This window comes from Myxocyprinus asiaticus, chromosome 39, assembly GCF_019703515.2.
Source record: "Myxocyprinus asiaticus isolate MX2 ecotype Aquarium Trade chromosome 39, UBuf_Myxa_2, whole genome shotgun sequence".
Lineage (NCBI taxonomy): Eukaryota > Metazoa > Chordata > Actinopteri > Cypriniformes > Catostomidae > Myxocyprinus > Myxocyprinus asiaticus.
Genome location: NC_059382.1, coordinates 13,677,594 through 13,697,460, shown reverse-complemented (window position 1 = coordinate 13,697,460; position 19,867 = coordinate 13,677,594). Strand labels below are relative to the sequence as shown.

Genomic DNA, 19,867 nt, shown 5'->3' with positions numbered 1-19,867 from the left:
CAAATGAACAGTTTTTTATTGCTATGCTTTTTTGTCATGTATCTGCTAAATCACACTGACCTTTAAGAGTCAATCTCGTATAACACCCAAATTCAGCCTCTGCTTAAAAATGGCACTTTACAAAAATACTGTACAGGTACGTTTCGTGCTTAAGTTTTTCATCCACTAGATGGTAGTAAAATTAAACAAAAACGATTGTCTTGTCCTTGAGAGCACCAGTTGGAATTTGGAATAAACAGTTCTAGCACAAATATTATAACGTATAATCTGAAATAGGCCTACATTTTTCACAGAGTTCAAATATAGTAAATTAGTCCAAATAAAATCATATATATATATATATATATATATATATATATATATATATATATATATATATATATAAAACAGACCAAGCCCTTTTGGGTTGTAACTTGTTTCCCATAACAGAAACTGTTATTGAGTTCTGCAGATAGCTGTCATCTTGTGCACTGGGTCATGGTTGCTGAGTTTGCATCCTCTCTTTCCAGTTGTAGGACAGAGGGTGTCAAGGTGTAACATTTAAGAAGCTCAGAGGCTTATTGGATATGGGTCAGCACAACGGAAGAATTGCTTTCTCCCTCTCTCCCCATCTCTCTCCCCCCTCCCTCTCTCCCTCTATCTCTCATTGCACAAATCACAAGAAAACCTCTGTGGCAACCTGAGGGCAAAAGTGCACAGGCCTACACAGATTGCCCAGGTGCATTAAGCCTCTCAAGCAAATCAGAAGTCCATAAAGTTACAGTCAGAAAGTCAAGTCTCGTCTTTTGTTCAACAGAACGTTTTAATGTTTCTCATATTATTCATGTGACGGAAAACACTTTATTAAACCATGATACAATGACATAATGCTGCTTATATCATTTTAACAGCATGCACAATTTTTTTAGAATCATTTATTTGTACCATTGGCTTTTTATTTCTCTGTAAACCAAACATATTTTTCTAATAGTCTAAATGAGACCAGAGAGCTCCTCAGACTTGTCACAAAACTGACGCACGCAAAAATGTGAGAGAACTCTAGGGATCGTCCAAGGGAGCTCCCTTCGTTAACTTTAATTATACCCAATGCACCTCGCGCATATTCAATTGAAGTGGGCCTATCACAAATGCACCAAACAGAAGCCTAATTACATCGCCTAAGCTCTCATGCACCGAGGGGTCTCCATGACGAGGAGAAATAGGCTACTCAGACCTTGTACGACCCAGCTAAAACATCTTTTATTATTATTATTATTATTATTATTATTATTATTATTATTATTATTATTTTATCTTTTACCTAAGGCAAACCATATCTGAAAAACTAACTAAACAAGAAATAAAATAAGAATTAAATAAAATACAAATTTAGATAAAACATTTTTTAAGAATATTGATTCAGCTGTTTTTCGTATCTATTTTATTAGATGAAGCCATGTGACTCACCTAATTAATAAGTGTGTCTTGGGGGGGGGGGGGGGGGGGGCTGTACAATGTGTTTTGTACTGATTGCTGGAAATGAAAAAAAATTAATAAATAATTATGATTCATAAAAAACATTATCATTGGATATTGGTGAAAATCAATGAGTACAAATAGCAAAATGAAGTTATATGTTTGGGTCATATTGGCTGCTACATTTAATTTATTCTTGACGCATAAAATGCCTTCATCTTAATGTGTATTTAATGCATCACTTGTGATAATTATACGAATGCTGTACAACAAAATACTCATTAACAATATTTTATGCTTCTTCAATTAAATGCATTCTTGACTACCTCAGTCTAAAGGTGGGTCTGAAGAGTTAACGTGTGTATGCAATCCTCTTATTTTGTCCATGAGCAAGTATGGATTAGATTCATCCGCGGGTCACTTTCAAAGGACTTTGATTGAATACAGAAAGATCTAGGCTTGTTGATATTTAAAACCATACACATCGCTAATTATTTTACAAGGCTAAAAAATGTATTTAATTATTTTGAAACTCATCACCGATACAAGAAATTGTGATACGACGATAAGGTAACATTTTACTCATTTAAAAACACTAGCCAATTCAAAACTACAGAGTGGGTATACATTAATATTCATAACAGTGAAGCTGGGAAATGTTACTAAACTTTAGGTGTGAATTGTGAAGGTGCAAAAGGGCACTTGGATTGATGACTGCAGGCATTAAGTAGCTCTCCAGGGTGCTGAAGTTGAAGTCTCTCAACGCCACTGACGAGCCTCATCAAACTGTTGTTTGTGAGCTAAGATATCGGATTCATTCGCATTTATTTATGCTGCCAAGGAACTATTGGTGTTGGAAAAGAAGAAAAACATCGTGAACTCTTTCAAGGATATCACGCGCAATTATTAAATTCAGTTCATGAAGGAAACGCATTGGAGGAAAAAGGTAAAACTTTATGGAAATCTTTTCATGCGTCCAGAGTCCCAAAAATAATGGTAAGTGCATTTGTTTTATTATATTTTGTTAGGTAATGTGTTTTAGTTTTCTTACTGACAAAATAGGAGTAAATGTAAATTGGACATTTCTGGAGTATAAACCTGTTAGTTAATTAATAAGCCATGATTATATGATATACAACATATATATGACAATTAACAGGCCTATATATATTTCAAGGCCAAAAATATTACTGTAAGTGGTAACCTGCAATTGATACCTTTCAAGATTTATTTCTACCAGATCTTACCCTTAAAGTTAATGTTGTTATAGTATTAACCAAATACATTCAGGTGGATCCAGTAATGTTAAACAATATTTTTTTTTTTACTTGAAAAAAAAAAAAAAAGAAACAGTTATTTTAGATGTACCACATGAAGCAAATGTTTATGTTTACACTAGGAAAAAATAGTATCATGCTGTTGTCACTTTAAGGAGCTATTTCTGTCTGATTTAACCCCTAAAATTGATTTTGTTGGTGTAACCTAATTTAGTCAGGTTGGTTCTGTGATGTTAAATTCTACTTAATTAAAACCAGTTAATTTAGATGTTACCACAAGGAGCACATTTTTTTTCCAGTGTATATTTGGCCTTGAAAATTAGGGTAAAGTTGTGCCATGACTTCAATTCAGTTGCACAATTTCGTGTTTTCTAGGTGGTTTTTTTGTAACAGCCATCTCTCATAACGGCTTCTAAAGGAGGACAATGCAATATATTCACCTCCCATTCGGAGGTGCTTTATTGGAGTTATCCAGTTACCCTTGTTGCTCCATCATCAGGAGCAGACACAGCCTCTCAACACTTCCATTTTACTGCATTAGACTATGGATTATTCTTGGTGTTTTGACATTTCCATGTTGTGTCCAATGCCTGATTTTCAAAGTGGGAGTCCTTGGGCCTTGGAACTGTGACCCTTTTTACTCAAAAGCACTACCTGCCATTGCATCCAGATTTGCTGTTGGTCGCATAAACGAGGATTTCAGTTTAGACCTGGGCTGTACAATGGACTTCATCATTCTTCAAGAGGCTTGTGAAACATCCAAATCATTGACATCGTTCATACAATATGAGAATGTAGCTGATGTGTTTGTAGGCCCTACCAATCCAGGATACTGCAATGCCGCATCTCTCATGGGCAAGAATTGGGATAAGGCTATATTTTCGTGGGCATGTATTAACTATGAGTTAGACCGGGTTCAAGGCTACCCAACATTTGCACGAGCATTACCATCTCCAACACGGGTGCTTTTCAATGTGTTGAAGTATTTTAGATGGGCTAACATAGGAATCGTGGCTTCTAATGAGGATATATGGATCAACACTGCTGCCAAACTGGCCAGTGCTCTCAGAAACCAGGGGCTCCCCATTGGCATCGTTGCATCTGTGGGAGTTAATGACACCATGATAGAGAACACGTTGATGAGCATCCAAAACGCAGGGGAAATAAAAGGTAAAATGTCTTGAACAAATAGTTTTGCAATGTACGTAAACATAAATTTTAAGTTTCTTCATCACTTTATTGTTAAAATAAGGTCTTTTGACAGAATCTGACCAGAAAAGCACCTTCAAAATTCTGTCATCATTTATTCAGCCCCATGTGTTAAAAACCCATATAATTTTTTTTACTTCCATGTAAAACAAAAGGAGATGAATGGAAAAAATGCAATGATATCTTATTTTCAAATTATACAGGTTTGGAAGAACACAACGATGTTTAATATCTTTCATCACTTTCAAAAACCTTTGCTAGAATGATCTCTGCAGGTGTAGAAAGGCATGTCTCAAATGCACACTCATAAGTATGCATACATATAACTGCAATTTGTATTGATCATGGAAGAAGGGCCTTTTTTAAATAAATAAATTAGTTGTTATATTTAGGCAACAAAGCAACCTATTATATTGTATAGATGTCCTTATTATTGTAGAATTCAACATTTGAGTTTTCAAATGTCTTTCAGTCATCATTATGTGCATGCACTCAGCGCTCATCGGAGGAGAGCAACAAACATCTTTCCTGATGAAGGCCTATGACATGGGGCTGACAAATGGTCGCTATGTGTTCTTATCATACGACACTCTCCTGTACAGCCTGCCCTACACCAACACCACCTACTTCCCACTGCAAAAAAACACCAAACTACGCAAAGCCTATGATGCTGTACTCACTGTCACAGTTGAGTCGGAGTTGATGTCGTTCAACGAAGCATTCAAAATGGCCAAACGGCTAGGAGAACTAACAGTGTCACAAGAGCCAGAGCAGGTGTGCACAATTCATGAATCTCATTTGTACACTGAGATGAAAGGTTAGACTAGAAGAGCCTTCTAAGAACCTGTTTGAGATATTCTCTGGTTTTAACTTTGATTTAAAATACATATTACACTTCTCTTACATTTGGCTTGTTTTTAGCTGTGATCACATGTTGACTGCTAATTTTCAGATCTCTCCACTTTTTGGTACAATCTACAACAGTTTGTACCTCATTGCCAAGTCCATGCACAATGCCAGAAGGGCAGGTAAGTGGCTCTCTGGAACCAACCTGGCCTTCTTCACGAGGAACATGACGTTTACTGGGTTCAACCAGAACATCCGCATAGATACCCAAGGGAAAAGGCAGACCAACTTTGTGATCTTGGACACTGATGGCTGGGGAACTCAACTATATCGCTGCTTTCAAGTGGACATGAGTTCAGACATGGTGTTGTTTGCTGGCACATCCATTCACTTCCCTGGAGGCTCCCCCCCATCTTCTGATTCTAGCTGCTGGTTTGACTCCAACGCTATCTGCACAGGAGGTACAATAAATCCACACAAAATCCAACACATTTTACACAGTGGTGCTCAATGAGAGACAGGTATTTGTCACTTAATAGTTCCATTGTTTCAGTTTAAAATCCCATGCATAAACCTTTACATGTTGTGTTCTAATTGGGACTTTGAGAGTTATTTAACTCTTGAATGCAGCACAGTAACCCTAACCAATTTGAATAGTTTAAACACTGATTTGCATCAGCTTAACTTTATTTTTTTTATCTAAACATTCATGACATCCTCCACGAAGGTGATCTGGATCTGACAATGTAAAAAAACTATGCTATAAAGTAGTTCCAAAGAAGTTGTTACGAGTCAATTTAACCCAGTTCATATAAAGACTTGCAAGTCAATAAAAAATGGAAACACACACACACACACACACACACACACAAAACAGATGTGGAAAATGGAAAAAAAAAAAAACGTGTGTGTCTCTGTGTTTGTGGTTCAAGCAAAAACTGACCCACACACACCCATACACCCACACCTACCCACCCATCCACACACGGTTTTAGGATTAGGTAAGAGTGTTATTTGGTGCACAATACAGTTTGATAAAAGCAATAGCACACACACACACTACGCTATTAAAGCTGCACTATTGTGAAAATTGCTGAACTACTGTCAAGCTACTCAAAAATGTAGTGAAGTTAGTAGTGTTGCTACATTTAAGTTTACTCTCCATCTCTTCTTGTCTAGTAATCATCACATTCATAATCTTTAAACTGTTGTCAATGGAAAAAATATATCCTAGATAACTTAGTGTGGTTAAATGTTGAAAAAATAGCTTCATTAGTCATAAGAGAGGTATTTAAGCCTTTCTGGGCAACATAGAGTATACATATGGTCTTCACAATTTTTAGTAAATTATATTCGAAACTCTTTTTTTTTTTTTTTTCAAGCAAACAAACAGAAATCATTGTGTGCTAACATTTCCTTGCTTAACTGAAGTCAAACAGATTTTAACTGATGCATATCATTTAGTGTATAATTTGTAACCTATGTACTGTGTATTTGCCTGCTAATTTATTCTTTTTGTGTTCTAGGTGTGGAAATAATATATGTCATCATAGCATTTGTGATCGTCTTCATTTTAGTTCTTAGTTCTGTTGGCCTAACTCTGTTCATAAGGTGACACTGCTGTGTTAATAATGAGATCATTTTATTTATATACATATATACAGTGTAAGGTTACAAACAATGATAATGGGTTGAATGTGATCTTGACTGATCTTTGTAGGAGGCGAATCCAACAAATCCAGTTGATCAAAGGGCCTAACAGAATCCTGCTTACACTTGAGGATCTGACCTTCATCAACCCTCAGTTGAGCAAGATGGTATGCCTCTCATTATCAGCTGCCTTCTTTGTTTATGCAAAAATATATTGTTTGCTATTTGTCTGAAAACATTATTCCATATTATTTTCCTTCTGCCTGTTAATATGTTTTCTTCACTCACAGAAAATCACCCTTGAGGATCTTAGTGATTCAAAAAGTTACATTGAGGAGAAGAGCATAGGCGACTGTTCCCGCTCTGTGAATAGTATGGCAACAGCAACACATGAAACCTCAAATGTGGCCGTCTATGAGGTGACTTTATGTGTCATGAAATTTCATTCCTAGAACACTCTGTGTCTTTTCAACTTGAGACAACTGTAAATTGTTTTGATCTTTGCAGGGGGACTGGGTGTGGCTGAAAAAATTTAAGGAGGGACATTTCAAGGAGGTCAAACAGAGCACCACTAAGATTTTCACCAAGGTATAAGTCTATAAATACTTTTAATTTAAAACAGTTTGGTATGAGCTTGATGTTTGAGTGACATGTCCTGTCCTATTTATAATTCATAGATGAAGGACCTACGGAATGAAAATGTCAATCCATTCCTGGGGTTCTTCACTGATTGTGACATGTATGCCATTGTCACTGAACATTGCTCTCGAGGGAGCCTGCATGACCTCCTTCGTAATGAAGATGTCAAACTTGACTGGATGTTTAAATCCTCCTTACTGCTGGATCTTATCAAGGTACTTTTGCTGAATAATGTTGTGATGAACATTGTGATAATAGGAGCTTTTAATTATAAAATCTCCAGCAATTGTAGATCCCAGTTTAAGTGTAATTATATGTGTATTTCATCATTGCCATGACAGTCTGATGGTTTCTGTGCTTGTCCAACAGGGCATGAAATATCTTCACCACAGGGAATTTCCTCATGGGCATCTGAAGTCTCGTAATTGTGTGGTAGATGGACGTTTTGTTCTTAAGATCACAGATTATGGTTACAATGAGATTCTGGAGACCCAGAAAGCCCCAAAAGAGTCCCCACCTCCAGAGGGTATGGACATCCTTTTTTAAAATGTGGCTTATTTTCAATGTCAATTTTACTTTATTCCATATCAACTTCAGATATTAAAAAACATAAGGCAATGTTTTGTCCCTCAGATCTTTTCTGGACAGCTCCTGAACATCTTAGAGATCCAGAAAATCCATGGAAAGGAACGTATAAAGGAGATGTTTACAGCTTTGCAATTATACTTCAAGAAGTAGTTGTCAGAGGAGCCCCCTACTGCATGCTTGGCTTGTCTCCTGAAGGTTGGTCATAAAGTTTGTGTGTATTGTTAGTTTTGTTTCATGTGTAAGAGTATTAGTGCTATGGCAAGCACCTCTATTATTCTAGCCCCACTATACTTGGGGTTTGGGGTATTACATTTCAGCTTGTCCAGGACTGTATGTGCGACAGACAGAATTATACCTCAAATCGTTAAACTTATTAAGAAGAGGAGTGTTGTTATTTATAAGACATCAGACTTATGATATTCAGGCTGTAACAACAGTAACTAGGCATGTATTACTAGTGAAACATGACTTCTCTCCATAAGCAAAGACTCTGTTTATGTTTATTCCATCAACAGAGATAATTAGGAAGGTGAAGAAGCCTCCACCTATGTGTAGGCCCACTGTAGCCCCAGACCAAGCCCCACTGGAATGCATCCAATTAATGAAACAATGCTGGAGTGAACAACCTGATAGAAGGCCTTATTTTGATGAGATCTTTGATCAGGTAAGCTTTAAGCAGTGCTTTGGTTTAACAGAATGCACCGTCAAATAATAAAGGATAATTATAAATAGTTCCAGTACCGCCACTCCCTATATGCATAAAATCACCATTCACTTTATTGCAATTTTGAAAGAAAAATTGAAGGTGACTTAGGCTGCCTAACATCTAACATAACATAACCTAACATAATTCTGCCAAACATCTCCTTTTATGTTCCTTGGAAGAAATTCAGGTTTGGAAGTACATAATGTTGGATGAGTAAATGTTGATTGATTTTTCATTTTGGAGTGAACTGTCACTTTAAGAAACTTAATGTCAGACAAATTCCATGATCGGTAACTTTACAATTAGGTTCCATTTGTTAACATTTAGTTAACAACATTAGTTAACATGAACTAACAATGAACAATACTTATTAAGCATTTAGTAATCTTAGTTAATATTAATTTCAACATACTGTATACTAATACATTTTTAAAATCAAAAGTTGTATTTGTCAACATTAGTTAATGCACTATGAACTAAAATGAACTAACAATGAACAATTGTATTTTTATTAACTAACATTAAAAAAGATGAATAAATGCTGTAAAAAAGATATATTGTTAAGTGTTTGTTCATGATACATAATGCATTTACTAATGTTAATGAATGGAAACTTTTGGTAAAGTGTTACCCCATGATCATTAAAAATGAAAACAATGTAGTTGAAGTTTCCTGGCATAGGTCTAACAGACAAGAATGCTACATCATATTCATTGTTTATATTCAGTGGTAATGCTTCTTACTTTTCTGTGCTCAGTTCAAGCTCATCAACAAGGGCAAAAAGACCAATATTATTGACTCCATGTTGCGCATGCTGGAGCAGTACTCCTCTAACCTGGAGGACCTGATCAGGGAGAGGACAGAGGAGTTGGAGGTAGAGAAACAAAGAACAGAAAAGCTTCTGGCTGAGATGCTTCCTCCGTAAGTGCATCTTTTGAAACACCAACACATTGCCCAAATGCATAATCTAATTTACCCAAATAACATCCTTTGCTGATGCCAAAGAAACTTTCTTTATCAACCAATCAGTGCCCTCTTTTTTAGGGGCAGGTTTAGGATCACAACTGTTATTGGTTGACAGGAATTTCAATGTAAATGGCACACCATATAAAACCTTTACTTACAATTTAGGGGAATATAAGGCTTTGAAGTGGCTTAGTCTTTAGACATTGAAGTGGAAAAGAAAATGGTGGCATAGATGATATTTATATTATTGGTATGTCAGAAAAACCTTTCATCATATACAGTTTTCAATCATTTCTATTTTCATTTACAGTTCTGTGGCAGAAGCTCTGAAAACCGGTGTCTCTGTTGAGCCAGAGTACTTTGATCAGGTCACCATCTACTTCAGTGACATTGTGGGCTTCACCACCATCTCATCTCTTAGCGATCCAATTGAGGTTGTAGACTTGCTCAATGACCTTTACAGTCTATTTGATGCTGTGCTGGGCAGCCACGATGTCTACAAGGTAAGCTTTGATGTTCCAGTCAAAATATTGTACAGCAATCGATATCCATGGAAAAAAAAACATCCAACCTTTCTTCATCCTAGGTTGAAACCATTGGAGATGCTTACATGGTGGCCTCTGGGCTGCCGAAGAGGAACGGCAACAACCATGCAGCCGAGATCGCCAACATGTCCCTGAATATACTTAGCTCTGTGGGCTCCTTCAAGATCCGGCACATGCCAGAAATTCCGGTTAGGATAAGGATAGGCATTCACTCAGGTTAGCTTCTCAATCTCCAACTGTTATCATCTGCTTAGTGGTAATGTTATGAAACCTCTAAACATGTAATCATTCAGCAGGTAAAAGTCCATTCCTCATCCTACTTTACAATATTTTTAAGCTTGGATCATATCCCAGTGTACAGAAGGTACACAAATTACCATTGTGCCCTTGAAGAAGCCAGGTTGTACAGTCCAGAGTCACTTTGAATCAGAGATGAATGGGATCAATCAATGATGAATCCCATCACTGTTTAGTTAAGTTGTTTTGTTTATCCATATAAACTCTGTCTTGCATCCTCTGATTCCTGGTCATGTTTCCTCTGTCCAGGCCCGTGTGTTGCTGGAGTCGTGGGTCTAACTATGCCTAGATACTGCCTTTTTGGAGACACAGTCAACACCGCCTCTCGTATGGAATCTACAGGGTTGCGTATGTTACTTTTCTTGTCACTTCCTTGCAGAACTTTGTTTCCTTCCAGGTGTGAAATAATGAGAATATTTGTTAAAAAATGTATGGTTGATTTTCTTTCAGCTTACAGAATACATGTGAACATTAGTACAGTGAAGATTCTCCAGTCACTGAACGACGGCTACAAAATAGATGTTAGAGGAAAGACCGAGCTAAAGGTATTAACACAAATGTTTGTTTTTTTTAAAGTATCATATCTAACTAGCATTTGAGCAATGATTTACTGTTATATTTTGTATGGGGTTTTAGGGAAAGGGCATTGAAGAAACATACTGGCTTGTTGGAAAATCAAATTTTACAAAGCCTTTGCCAAAACCACCAGAGATCAAACCAGGGTAAGACTTCACCTCAGTTTTGTTATAAAATGCATTACAATTAATATATTTAACCCCAAGTAATGTGGTCTTTTCATTATATTGCACTTCGTTTTAATGAATCAGATTGTATATTACCGTATTACTCTCCAATTAAATGGAACGTTTGGATTAATTCTCTTAGTTTAAATTAATTCTCTTGTAATTTTGAATGGGATACTATTTATGGATTGGATAATTGGATTTATGCATCAGGGAAGACAACCATGGTTTGAGACCTGAGGACATAGAGGCTTACAAGAGAAGGAAAGCTGAGAAAAAGGCATGAGTCCATAGCCAATTGCAAGGAGGTAGCACCTTGCATGCAGTGTTTTTTTTTTGTTGTTTTTTTTGTCATATGTTTAGGGGGACTTTTGGTGGGTTAGTGTTGAATGTGCTGGAGTGATTGCTTATCCAACTGGCTTTTCTCTGTTTGTTAGTTCTTTTAGTTTTGTGTGCAAGTATTTTTCTGTTACTTGCTTTTTTGTGCACTTTGTGTGTTTTTTGTTTTTTGTTTTTTTGTTTTTATTTATTTATTTTTGTTGTGATATTGTTTGGAAACGTCAAAAAATTAATTCTATAATAATGTCATCATTTTATACTTTTTAAATCATTTTTCAACTTTTAGAGATAACTGGCAAGACATGGTGACAGAAGAGATCAAGTCAATATTCCGCAAGGCCAACAGACAAGTGGACAACCCCAAAATCTGAGAAGCAAAGAGGGGGACAGTATAACTGAAGAAGGAAAGACAGATAACCAACTGGATGAGAAAGACAGAAAGGAGAACACAAGCATGTGTGTATTGCTACAGCTTACAAAGACTGCTTTAATAGGATTGATTGTTGTCTGTCTAATCCGACTCTGTCCAGCACAGCAGAAAATACAGTGCTAATGAAATGGCAGCTGAGGAACAGGTAGTCAGTGAAAGTGTTTTTCTTCCTAGAGTCTAAAGCTGTCACACTTGCTCTGTTTTGGCCACAGAGTGGCCCCACCTGCATCCCAACTTTATCACAGAGGTTTCATGTTTTGTGTATTCATATATTTGATACTCATGGTTGACCTTTTTTTGATTTTCTTTGATCTTCTCGAACCAAAAAACAATGTAGTGACAATCAGATTTGGCAAAGCTTAATGGACATCTGTTGCAAAGACCAAATGTACTACTCTAGTGATATTTATGCGATGGACGGACTGACAGCAGGTTGATAGCAAGTAATTGCAAAACTATGGCTGCTGCATGTTATCATGCTATCTCTGGATTGGTGAAAATTGTAAAATGTGTTAAAACTATTATGCTGATTAAGAAGTTGAATAAGAGAAATTACAAGACGAAATGCAATAATTCTGTGATTACTACTGATTTATGCAAAATTTTATTCATACTATGCAGGTGTATACTTCATAATAGTCATACTTTTCTATACATTTAAAACACAAGGCAAATCTGATATATAAGTGTTTTCAGTTAAACCTTTGCTCTCCCAAGTAACCAGTTTAATACAGGGTCATATCTCTCTCTGATGAACCACTTATACTTGTACTAAAACTAAAATGACACTATTTATTTGTCATGCTGTTTAAGTTGTATTAAACATGTAGGCTGGGGTTGTCTGAGAGGGTATGACTGCCTTACATATGCTGGTTAAAATGGTAAACAACTTACACATTTTGCATTTTAAGTTAATCAAATCTATCAATGAAGGGCACAGCCTTATGAGTGACTCAGTGGCATTTTGTAATTATCATTTTGTGACTGTCAAAAACAAAACAGGCTGTTGCCTCTCTGTGATAGTTCAGTTTTGCACCCCTAGTATTTTTTAATCTAATTGTCTGTTAAACATGTATAAAAGGACTGTAAAATAGAAATTATAAATGTAAAAGTACATCATTGTTACACTGTATGAACAAATGAATGGAAAAGGATAGCAAAAGGGTCTTTAAACAATAAATGTCATGATAGCAAGGCATTGTAATGTTATACTATTGCTATATGAATGTAAAGGAACACCACAACACTGTACAAAAAAACAAGTAACATGCTAAGTTGAACAATTAATTATTTTGCCGTATCTTTGGTCTTCTTGTATTATTTGTCAAATCGAAGTTGTAGGACATCCTCAGTAGGCCATAATTTAAAGTTGCCTACAACACTTCAAGTAGCCTTGATGTTAATCAGAGATGATGCGAAGCGATCACTGCAGGGTTGGCGCTAAGGGGGGGCCTGTGGGGCAGTGCCACTCCCACTATTTACATTAGATAAGATGAGCCACTGGTCTAATCAAATTTGACACGAACTATTAATTAATATGCACATCTCAATAAAATGCTATTATATCATGATATAACAATTCATGATATTTTGGCCCTTTAGAGAAAAATAATTGCTAAATTAGCAAAGCCTTGCCTGTAGTTTCGTTATTTAGAGATGGTCACAAGATGGCCCTGTTATAGAGACGTTAGGCACGTCCTGTGGTCATATAGTCGTTGCTCATTTACATTTAGAAATGTCTTCAATCATGCCTCTCAAAATGGGAAGCTTTCATTTTTAAACCACGTATTTCATTCAATTTGTGTTTGCCTGTTGACTAGGTTTCCAGACTGGTTAGTTATATACAGGGCTGTAGCCAGTGGGGTGAAAGGTGGTAATGATTCTAGGGGCCCAAAGGTCCAGGGGGGCCCCATAACAAATTCAAAACTGTATTATTTTAATAGGTAAGGGGCCCAGAGCAATATATAGTTAGGGGGCCCAAATTTCTTGCTACGGCCCTGGTTATATGGGTTGGTTTATGGTTTCTTAATGGATGTTTTCTTTGTTGTTGCCCTCTCCTGATTTTCCCATCTCAACAAGAGAACCCTTGACTCCAGCTATAAGCCCTCTTTTGAAGACTTCCACAAAGCTCATTAGTCATTCAGATTACATGATGGACCTGCTATTGTGAAACTGCTTTCCCACATCTTTATAGAGCTTTATGCAGTATTGTAGTCTAGGGCATACGTAGGCATATGCCATATGCCCACCTATCTTTCAAAGGATTTTGCACATGCCCACCTAAAATGAGTTATTATACGTATGGCCACCAGAACAGCGAGGAGGTTTTTGACACTTATACTGAGGTGATGCCGCAGCACCATTGACTGAATTGTGATTATTATTATTTATTTATTTTTAATTAGTGTACAGAAATTCTCTCTAACCATGGACGGACCAGCGGGAGGTGGGAGCGCTGAACCGAAGGCACTGGCAAAATTGACACCTTATTTTCTGGCAGGTCCCGCCTCCTGAATTCGGATTGACTACTAATAGCTACTTTCAAGTGGTCTGCGATTGGCCAGTTGAGAAGTCGTTCATATAGCCTTAGTAACCAAAAACAGAGGGACCATATCGTATCCACCTTATTTTTCAGCGAAACTAGGATGACGCCATTTTCAACCTTGAATGTGGACCACTTCCGGTATCAGCCACTTCCAGCTATTTTAGTTATACAAAAATACTACATTATGCTGCTTTAAATTACAGGCTGGCAATAAATGTCAACATATTATTATCATTAATTACGATTGTCATAAACTCTGCGCTGTCTGACACGCTTCCACAAACTTTACACAACCTGCAGAGAGGAGAAAGCTGCCGGGAAATGCTGCCTCAACTTTCTTTGAACCAAAACTGCATTTTGTTTGATCTTGGCAAAATAATAAACGCATTTTACTCTCCGTTCTTGTCAGAGAGCATTCTCTCTTTTCTTAGCGGTGCATAGTAAACAGACACGCAGATACCGCATTCAGCATGGCTTATGAAACATCGCCTTTGGAAATAAACAAATAAAGGTATCACTGGAGGTTATGCAGGTACATATGAATGGGGGTTTACATGGAGACCAGAAAGAATGCATCATCACGTTCTCGGTAAAGAAAGAAGCAAATTTTATTACTGTTTCTTCAATACAACACACAGCAACAAGTGAATGATTTACTTACTCTTTTATTATAAATGCTGACGTTAGAAAACTATCTGACATTGGCACATAATTCTGCTGCACATCCTGTGGTTGTGTTATAGTTTCTAAGCTCATATTACCAAATTCTGATATTATAACCTTAGTTATTTACACTGCGGTCATGCCAGCGGAACTTTGTCACATTTGCCGGAAATGCAGCCGCTGCTTACTTCTGTGTTGCAAAATAAGGTGCATAAGTTGCAGAAAAACAAACAGCCACCAAGTTCGAAGTTCAGTGCGAATTTTAAATGGTTAACATTAGACTAGACAAAACTATAACATGCGTTTAAATAAGCTGTTTAAAGGTTTGTCAATTAATATTATAATGGGGACGATGTAACACCGCAGCTTCCATTGTATGAACGTGTGTGTTTTTACTCTTTTCTGTCCTATACAACTGATAGACCTATTTATTATACAGTATATTCCATACAGCTAAATATTCAATATGTAAAATACTTTGTCACTTCTTTTCTAAAACTTAAGAATAGAAGTGGTTTAAAGAAGTGATATGATAAATGTGTGTGAGAAACAGATAAATATTTAAGTCCTTTTTTACTAAAGTGAAAGTCAATGTTTAGATTTACAGTAGAAAAAGGACTTAAATATTTATCTGTTTCTAGGAATATGGTAAGGAATAATTGAAGATTTTATATTTATTGGCTTACAGAAAAGTAAGAAATACACTGTCAACTGTAAATTGAAAATGTTGTTTTCTGACCTTTGCTGCCATATAATTATAATAATGCATCTGACTTCATATATTATTCAGTCAATTCAAGTTCTGCTTTAAATGGAATAAAATTACCTTACAATATTTTCAGTTCTAAGGGTGGCTATGTACTTACCATCAATAGCTATGTGCTTAGCTGATCAATTTCTTTTCCACAGCATTCTCAGAAAAGTCTGAAATAGTTTATTACAAAAAATACATACTTTCTCATGGGAAGTGATGGTATTTTTTATATTCTTATAATTGGCATATAGTGAAACCATAAACGTGGGAGCCAGGCAAAATCAGTTTGTCATAAACAAATCTCATTCATATCACTCATTATTGTCCAGGACAAGGTGATGTCACATATAACTAATTATTTTCTTTCCAGTACATTTATTCAGCCATTTACTATTAACAAAAAGAAAAACACAAACAGTTTTTCTACTGTCGTAACGGCAAAGTGTCAGAACGTCTCCGGTTACTCGGTAACCTCGGTTCCCTGAGATGAAGGGAACGAGACATTGCAATGAACGCTAATTCCTTTTCCACGACCTAGTTGAAGCCCTTGTATCATAATGCCAATCTTATGATTGGCAATGATGTTTGAGCCCTGCCCCTTTAGGCATGCATTTTCCCTATATAAGCGAGAGCTCAAACATAATTTCTTCAGAATTTTCTGACTGAGGGACATGAACGCGTCGCTCGTTCCTCGAAACTCTGAAGTAGTAGTGCGGCCAAGTTTTGCAATGTCTCGAGGTTACATGAGTAACCGGAGATATTCCCTATTGATTCAGTTCACTTGATATTGCAATGAACATTACATACCCTAATATGTACCAGGGTAGAAACACTTACAAGTATATGAGGTCACGGGCCCTTCGGGCAGTGACTTGTATGTCTTCAAGTGTGTATGAAAATAAATAACCCCACATGGTAAAAAACAGATGGAAAGTCAATCATAATCTGAGGATCTATAGGAGTCATATAATACACACAGAATAATTAACCCCTTCATAACCAGAGGTAGGGAGGGAGGTTTTATTCTATTGGAAGTACAGTGTAGTGATATACCGTTTGTCCATGCCCATGAGGAAATGACCATGCCTCTAGTTAAATGTGCCTTTACACCAATAGGGCATCTAACACCCTGTGACTCATAAGCAAGGGCGACTGCATCAATGATCCAGTGAGAGATCCTTTTTTTTGGAGATGGACATGCCTTTTGTGCATCCTCCATAACAAATGAAGAGCTGATCTGACAGTCTAAACTGGTGAATGCACTCCACACACATGTGCAATGCCCGCACGGGGCATAATAAATGCGCTACGTGCTCCTCATCCGAATTAGAAGGTGGAGAAAAGGAAGATTGCAGGTGCACTATCTGAACCCTGAAGGGCGTGGAAAGCATATTAGGCGCATAGCCTTTTTTGAGGTTGATAGTGGCTTTTGAAAGCCCCGGACCAAATTCCAGACATGAACTGTCAACTAACAGCACCTGTATGTCACCAACCCGTTGGATTGTGGCCAAGACCAACAGCAGTGCGGTCTTTAAAGAGAGCACACGTAACTTAACAGATTCCAATGGTTTGAACAGGGGGCTCATGAGTGCTTTCAGCACCAGATTTAGGTCCCATGTTGGAACCGTAGCAGGACGAGGGGGTTCAAGCGCCTCGCTCCCTTAAGGAATTGTATGATCAGATCATGTCTGCCTATAGATAAACCAGCTTCTGTGAAATGCCAAAATGGCCGCTACATAAACCGTAAGCGCTGACTGAGTAAGACCTGCGTCCAACCGCTCTTGAAGGAATGTAAGGATCTCCATTATGGAGCAATTCACTAGGTCTTTGCTGCATGAAGAGCACTAATCCGCAAACACACACCATTTTAGTGCATAGAGGCATCTCGTGGATGGCGCTCTAGCCTGTAAAATGGCATGCATGTTCATGTGATGCGGTACAATTTAGATATGAAAGTACACGTCATTTAGATCTATTGATGCAAACCAGTCCTGTGGGCAGATGTGCGATAAGATCTGTTCCTGAGTTAACACCTGAATGGGCGTTTTGCATGTGTGCTGTTCAAGTGTCTCAGATCTAAAAGCGGCCGAAGCTCGCCGCCTTTCTTCGGAAAGAAAGGGTAGCAGCTGTTAAACCCTTTGCGGGCATGGCAGCTCGGAACAATCTCTCTACACGTAATACAGGCACGTTCCTTGACGGAACCGTCGAGGACAAAACGCTGTTGAAGCGAGGCGGTCTGCGTGTGAATCGAATAACCGTGTTCGATCATTTTTAGCACCCAATCTGACATGGCCGTGAGCACCCGCCACGCGTTCACGTAACAGGGTAGCGGGAGCTTTATATTTGACACTAACTGTGATAGCGCGCTGCTCATCATTGGGAAGCGGTTGTGCACTGTGTGTGAAATGGGGAAGCAAGGCAAATTCTCAAGAATGGCCCGAGCCAAAGTTAATAAGTACACTAAGGTATGGTTTATGAGCGTGCAAACATAAGAGAGAGAATTGTATGTGATCATTATGAACAGAACCCAAAGAGGGCTCAATTCAAATGTCACAGATGCATAGGCCGGAGGCCACCGTCTTTCTGCGTTTTGATGAGAAAATAACGGCTGTGACATTCTCTCTGTGCACCGTACGGGTTAAGACCTCTATTGCGTTTCTCAGATTTACCTCTGAGTGCAGAATGGGCGTGTTTTGAACTGTAACGTTGAGGATAGAACGCTGTTGAAGCGAAGCGGCCGCGTCACGAACCGGAATGTATAACCGCACACTACCGTTTTTTAACACACTGAGAAATGCTCGGTAACGCACGCAACGCGACCGCGTAATGCGTGGGTGGGCGCCTAATTTGCGCGTTTGTTGAGGGGAGCAGCTGTTTATAAGACGGGAGCATTTTGTGTGGAGTGTGGGTTGATTTTTCTGAGATGCCCGGAAGCGCGCCACGCGATCCTGAAACACGCGAGTGGGCGCGGATAACGGACACAGATAGCACCCGCTTATCAGATGGCCGCTTCTCACTCAGAGCGCGTCACGCATCCGTGCAGAGCGCTAATAAAGGTTCGAGTGAGCCAACAATAGACACCAATCACCCACGGTTATCATGGCGAGTAAGTTTGGTTGGAGAGGAAGAAAAAGCTTTATCAGCCTTCAGCGCGCGTCGAGCAGCTACTACGAGGTGCACGCGCTATTCAAGCAATGCAAGGAAGCATTGCAATAAAACTGACTCTTCCCCGCGAGAATAGAGGGAAAGGGCGAGTCGAAACACAATAGAAAAAAGGCAGGAGCTCTAGATTACTTTAAACGCTATACTTCCAGGGGGATTCTTCCTGCTGGGGACTGACAGCGCAATTTGCATCACTGTACAAAGATGCTAAAATATGCCTGAGGACAGCAATCCCTCCGATCTGGGCGCGCGCAGAGTAGGGCTCGCGCTAGGGATGGGAGATACCACTTATTTTCTTTTCGATCTGATACCAAGTACGTTAGGCCTGTATTGCCGATATCGATACCGCTAATAAATTGCATTTTTACTAATTCTTTGGGTAAAATTAGTAACTTACATTTTTATAGGCCTAAGCAGAAAATATTAGGCTGCTTTGTTTACCTTTTAAAACAAAGTATCAGCAACATAAAACCACAAAATTAACCATAGATATATGGTTACTATTACTAAAACCAAGTTACAATATGGATACTACAGTAATTCTGTATCAAAACCTTGGTTACTGCCAAAATAAAAAAAAAATAAAGTCTAGTTACTATTCATGGTTAACACAATATTACTACAGTAAATCCATGGTAAGTTTTCATAAGGGTATCATTTATTAACGAGGATTAAAGATCATGGTCAATGTTTTAACACCTCTGAACTTAAATAAGCCTGTTAAAATGGTCACACAAGACCATTATAAATACATGTCTGTTATGATCCAGTTACGGATCAAACTCGGGTCTGCGGTGTGCCCACCACTGGAGGAGGTTGAACCCAAATGCAGAGGAATAAGGAACAATGAGACCCCAAAATCTTGAGTTTTATCTTTTGCTCTTTACTTCAGAGGGAAAAGCAAAACATTAACTGCAGTCTTGGGCAGCACTTTAGATGAATGTGCCCCAGAGTAACTCAAACATCTCTCCTTGAGAGGCAATGCAAAAGAAACCCAGAAGTCCACAATCCACAAACCCCCCACCCCCAACAAAATCCTTAGGAAATGGCAAC

General features: G+C 38.0%; 1 protein-coding gene across 1 annotated transcript; it reads left to right on the top strand.

The window, feature by feature from the left end:
• Nucleotides 1–1,923: 1,923 nt before the first annotated feature.
• On the top strand, nucleotides 1,924–11,772 carry LOC127429872 (retinal guanylyl cyclase 2-like). Its single transcript, XM_051679185.1, has 20 exons — nucleotides 1,924–2,025; nucleotides 2,144–2,451; nucleotides 3,108–3,902; nucleotides 4,414–4,715; nucleotides 4,894–5,248; nucleotides 6,314–6,398; nucleotides 6,508–6,604; nucleotides 6,728–6,856; nucleotides 6,945–7,025; nucleotides 7,115–7,291; nucleotides 7,446–7,602; nucleotides 7,710–7,859; nucleotides 8,180–8,328; nucleotides 9,128–9,291; nucleotides 9,647–9,839; nucleotides 9,923–10,097; nucleotides 10,428–10,526; nucleotides 10,629–10,723; nucleotides 10,815–10,900; nucleotides 11,547–11,772. The coding sequence occupies exons 3-20, from the start codon at nucleotides 3,158–3,160 to the stop codon at nucleotides 11,629–11,631; spliced, it is 3,324 nt and encodes a 1,107-aa protein (XP_051535145.1). The 5' UTR covers nucleotides 1,924–2,025; nucleotides 2,144–2,451; nucleotides 3,108–3,157; the 3' UTR covers nucleotides 11,632–11,772.
• Nucleotides 11,773–19,867: the final 8,095 nt, after the last annotated feature.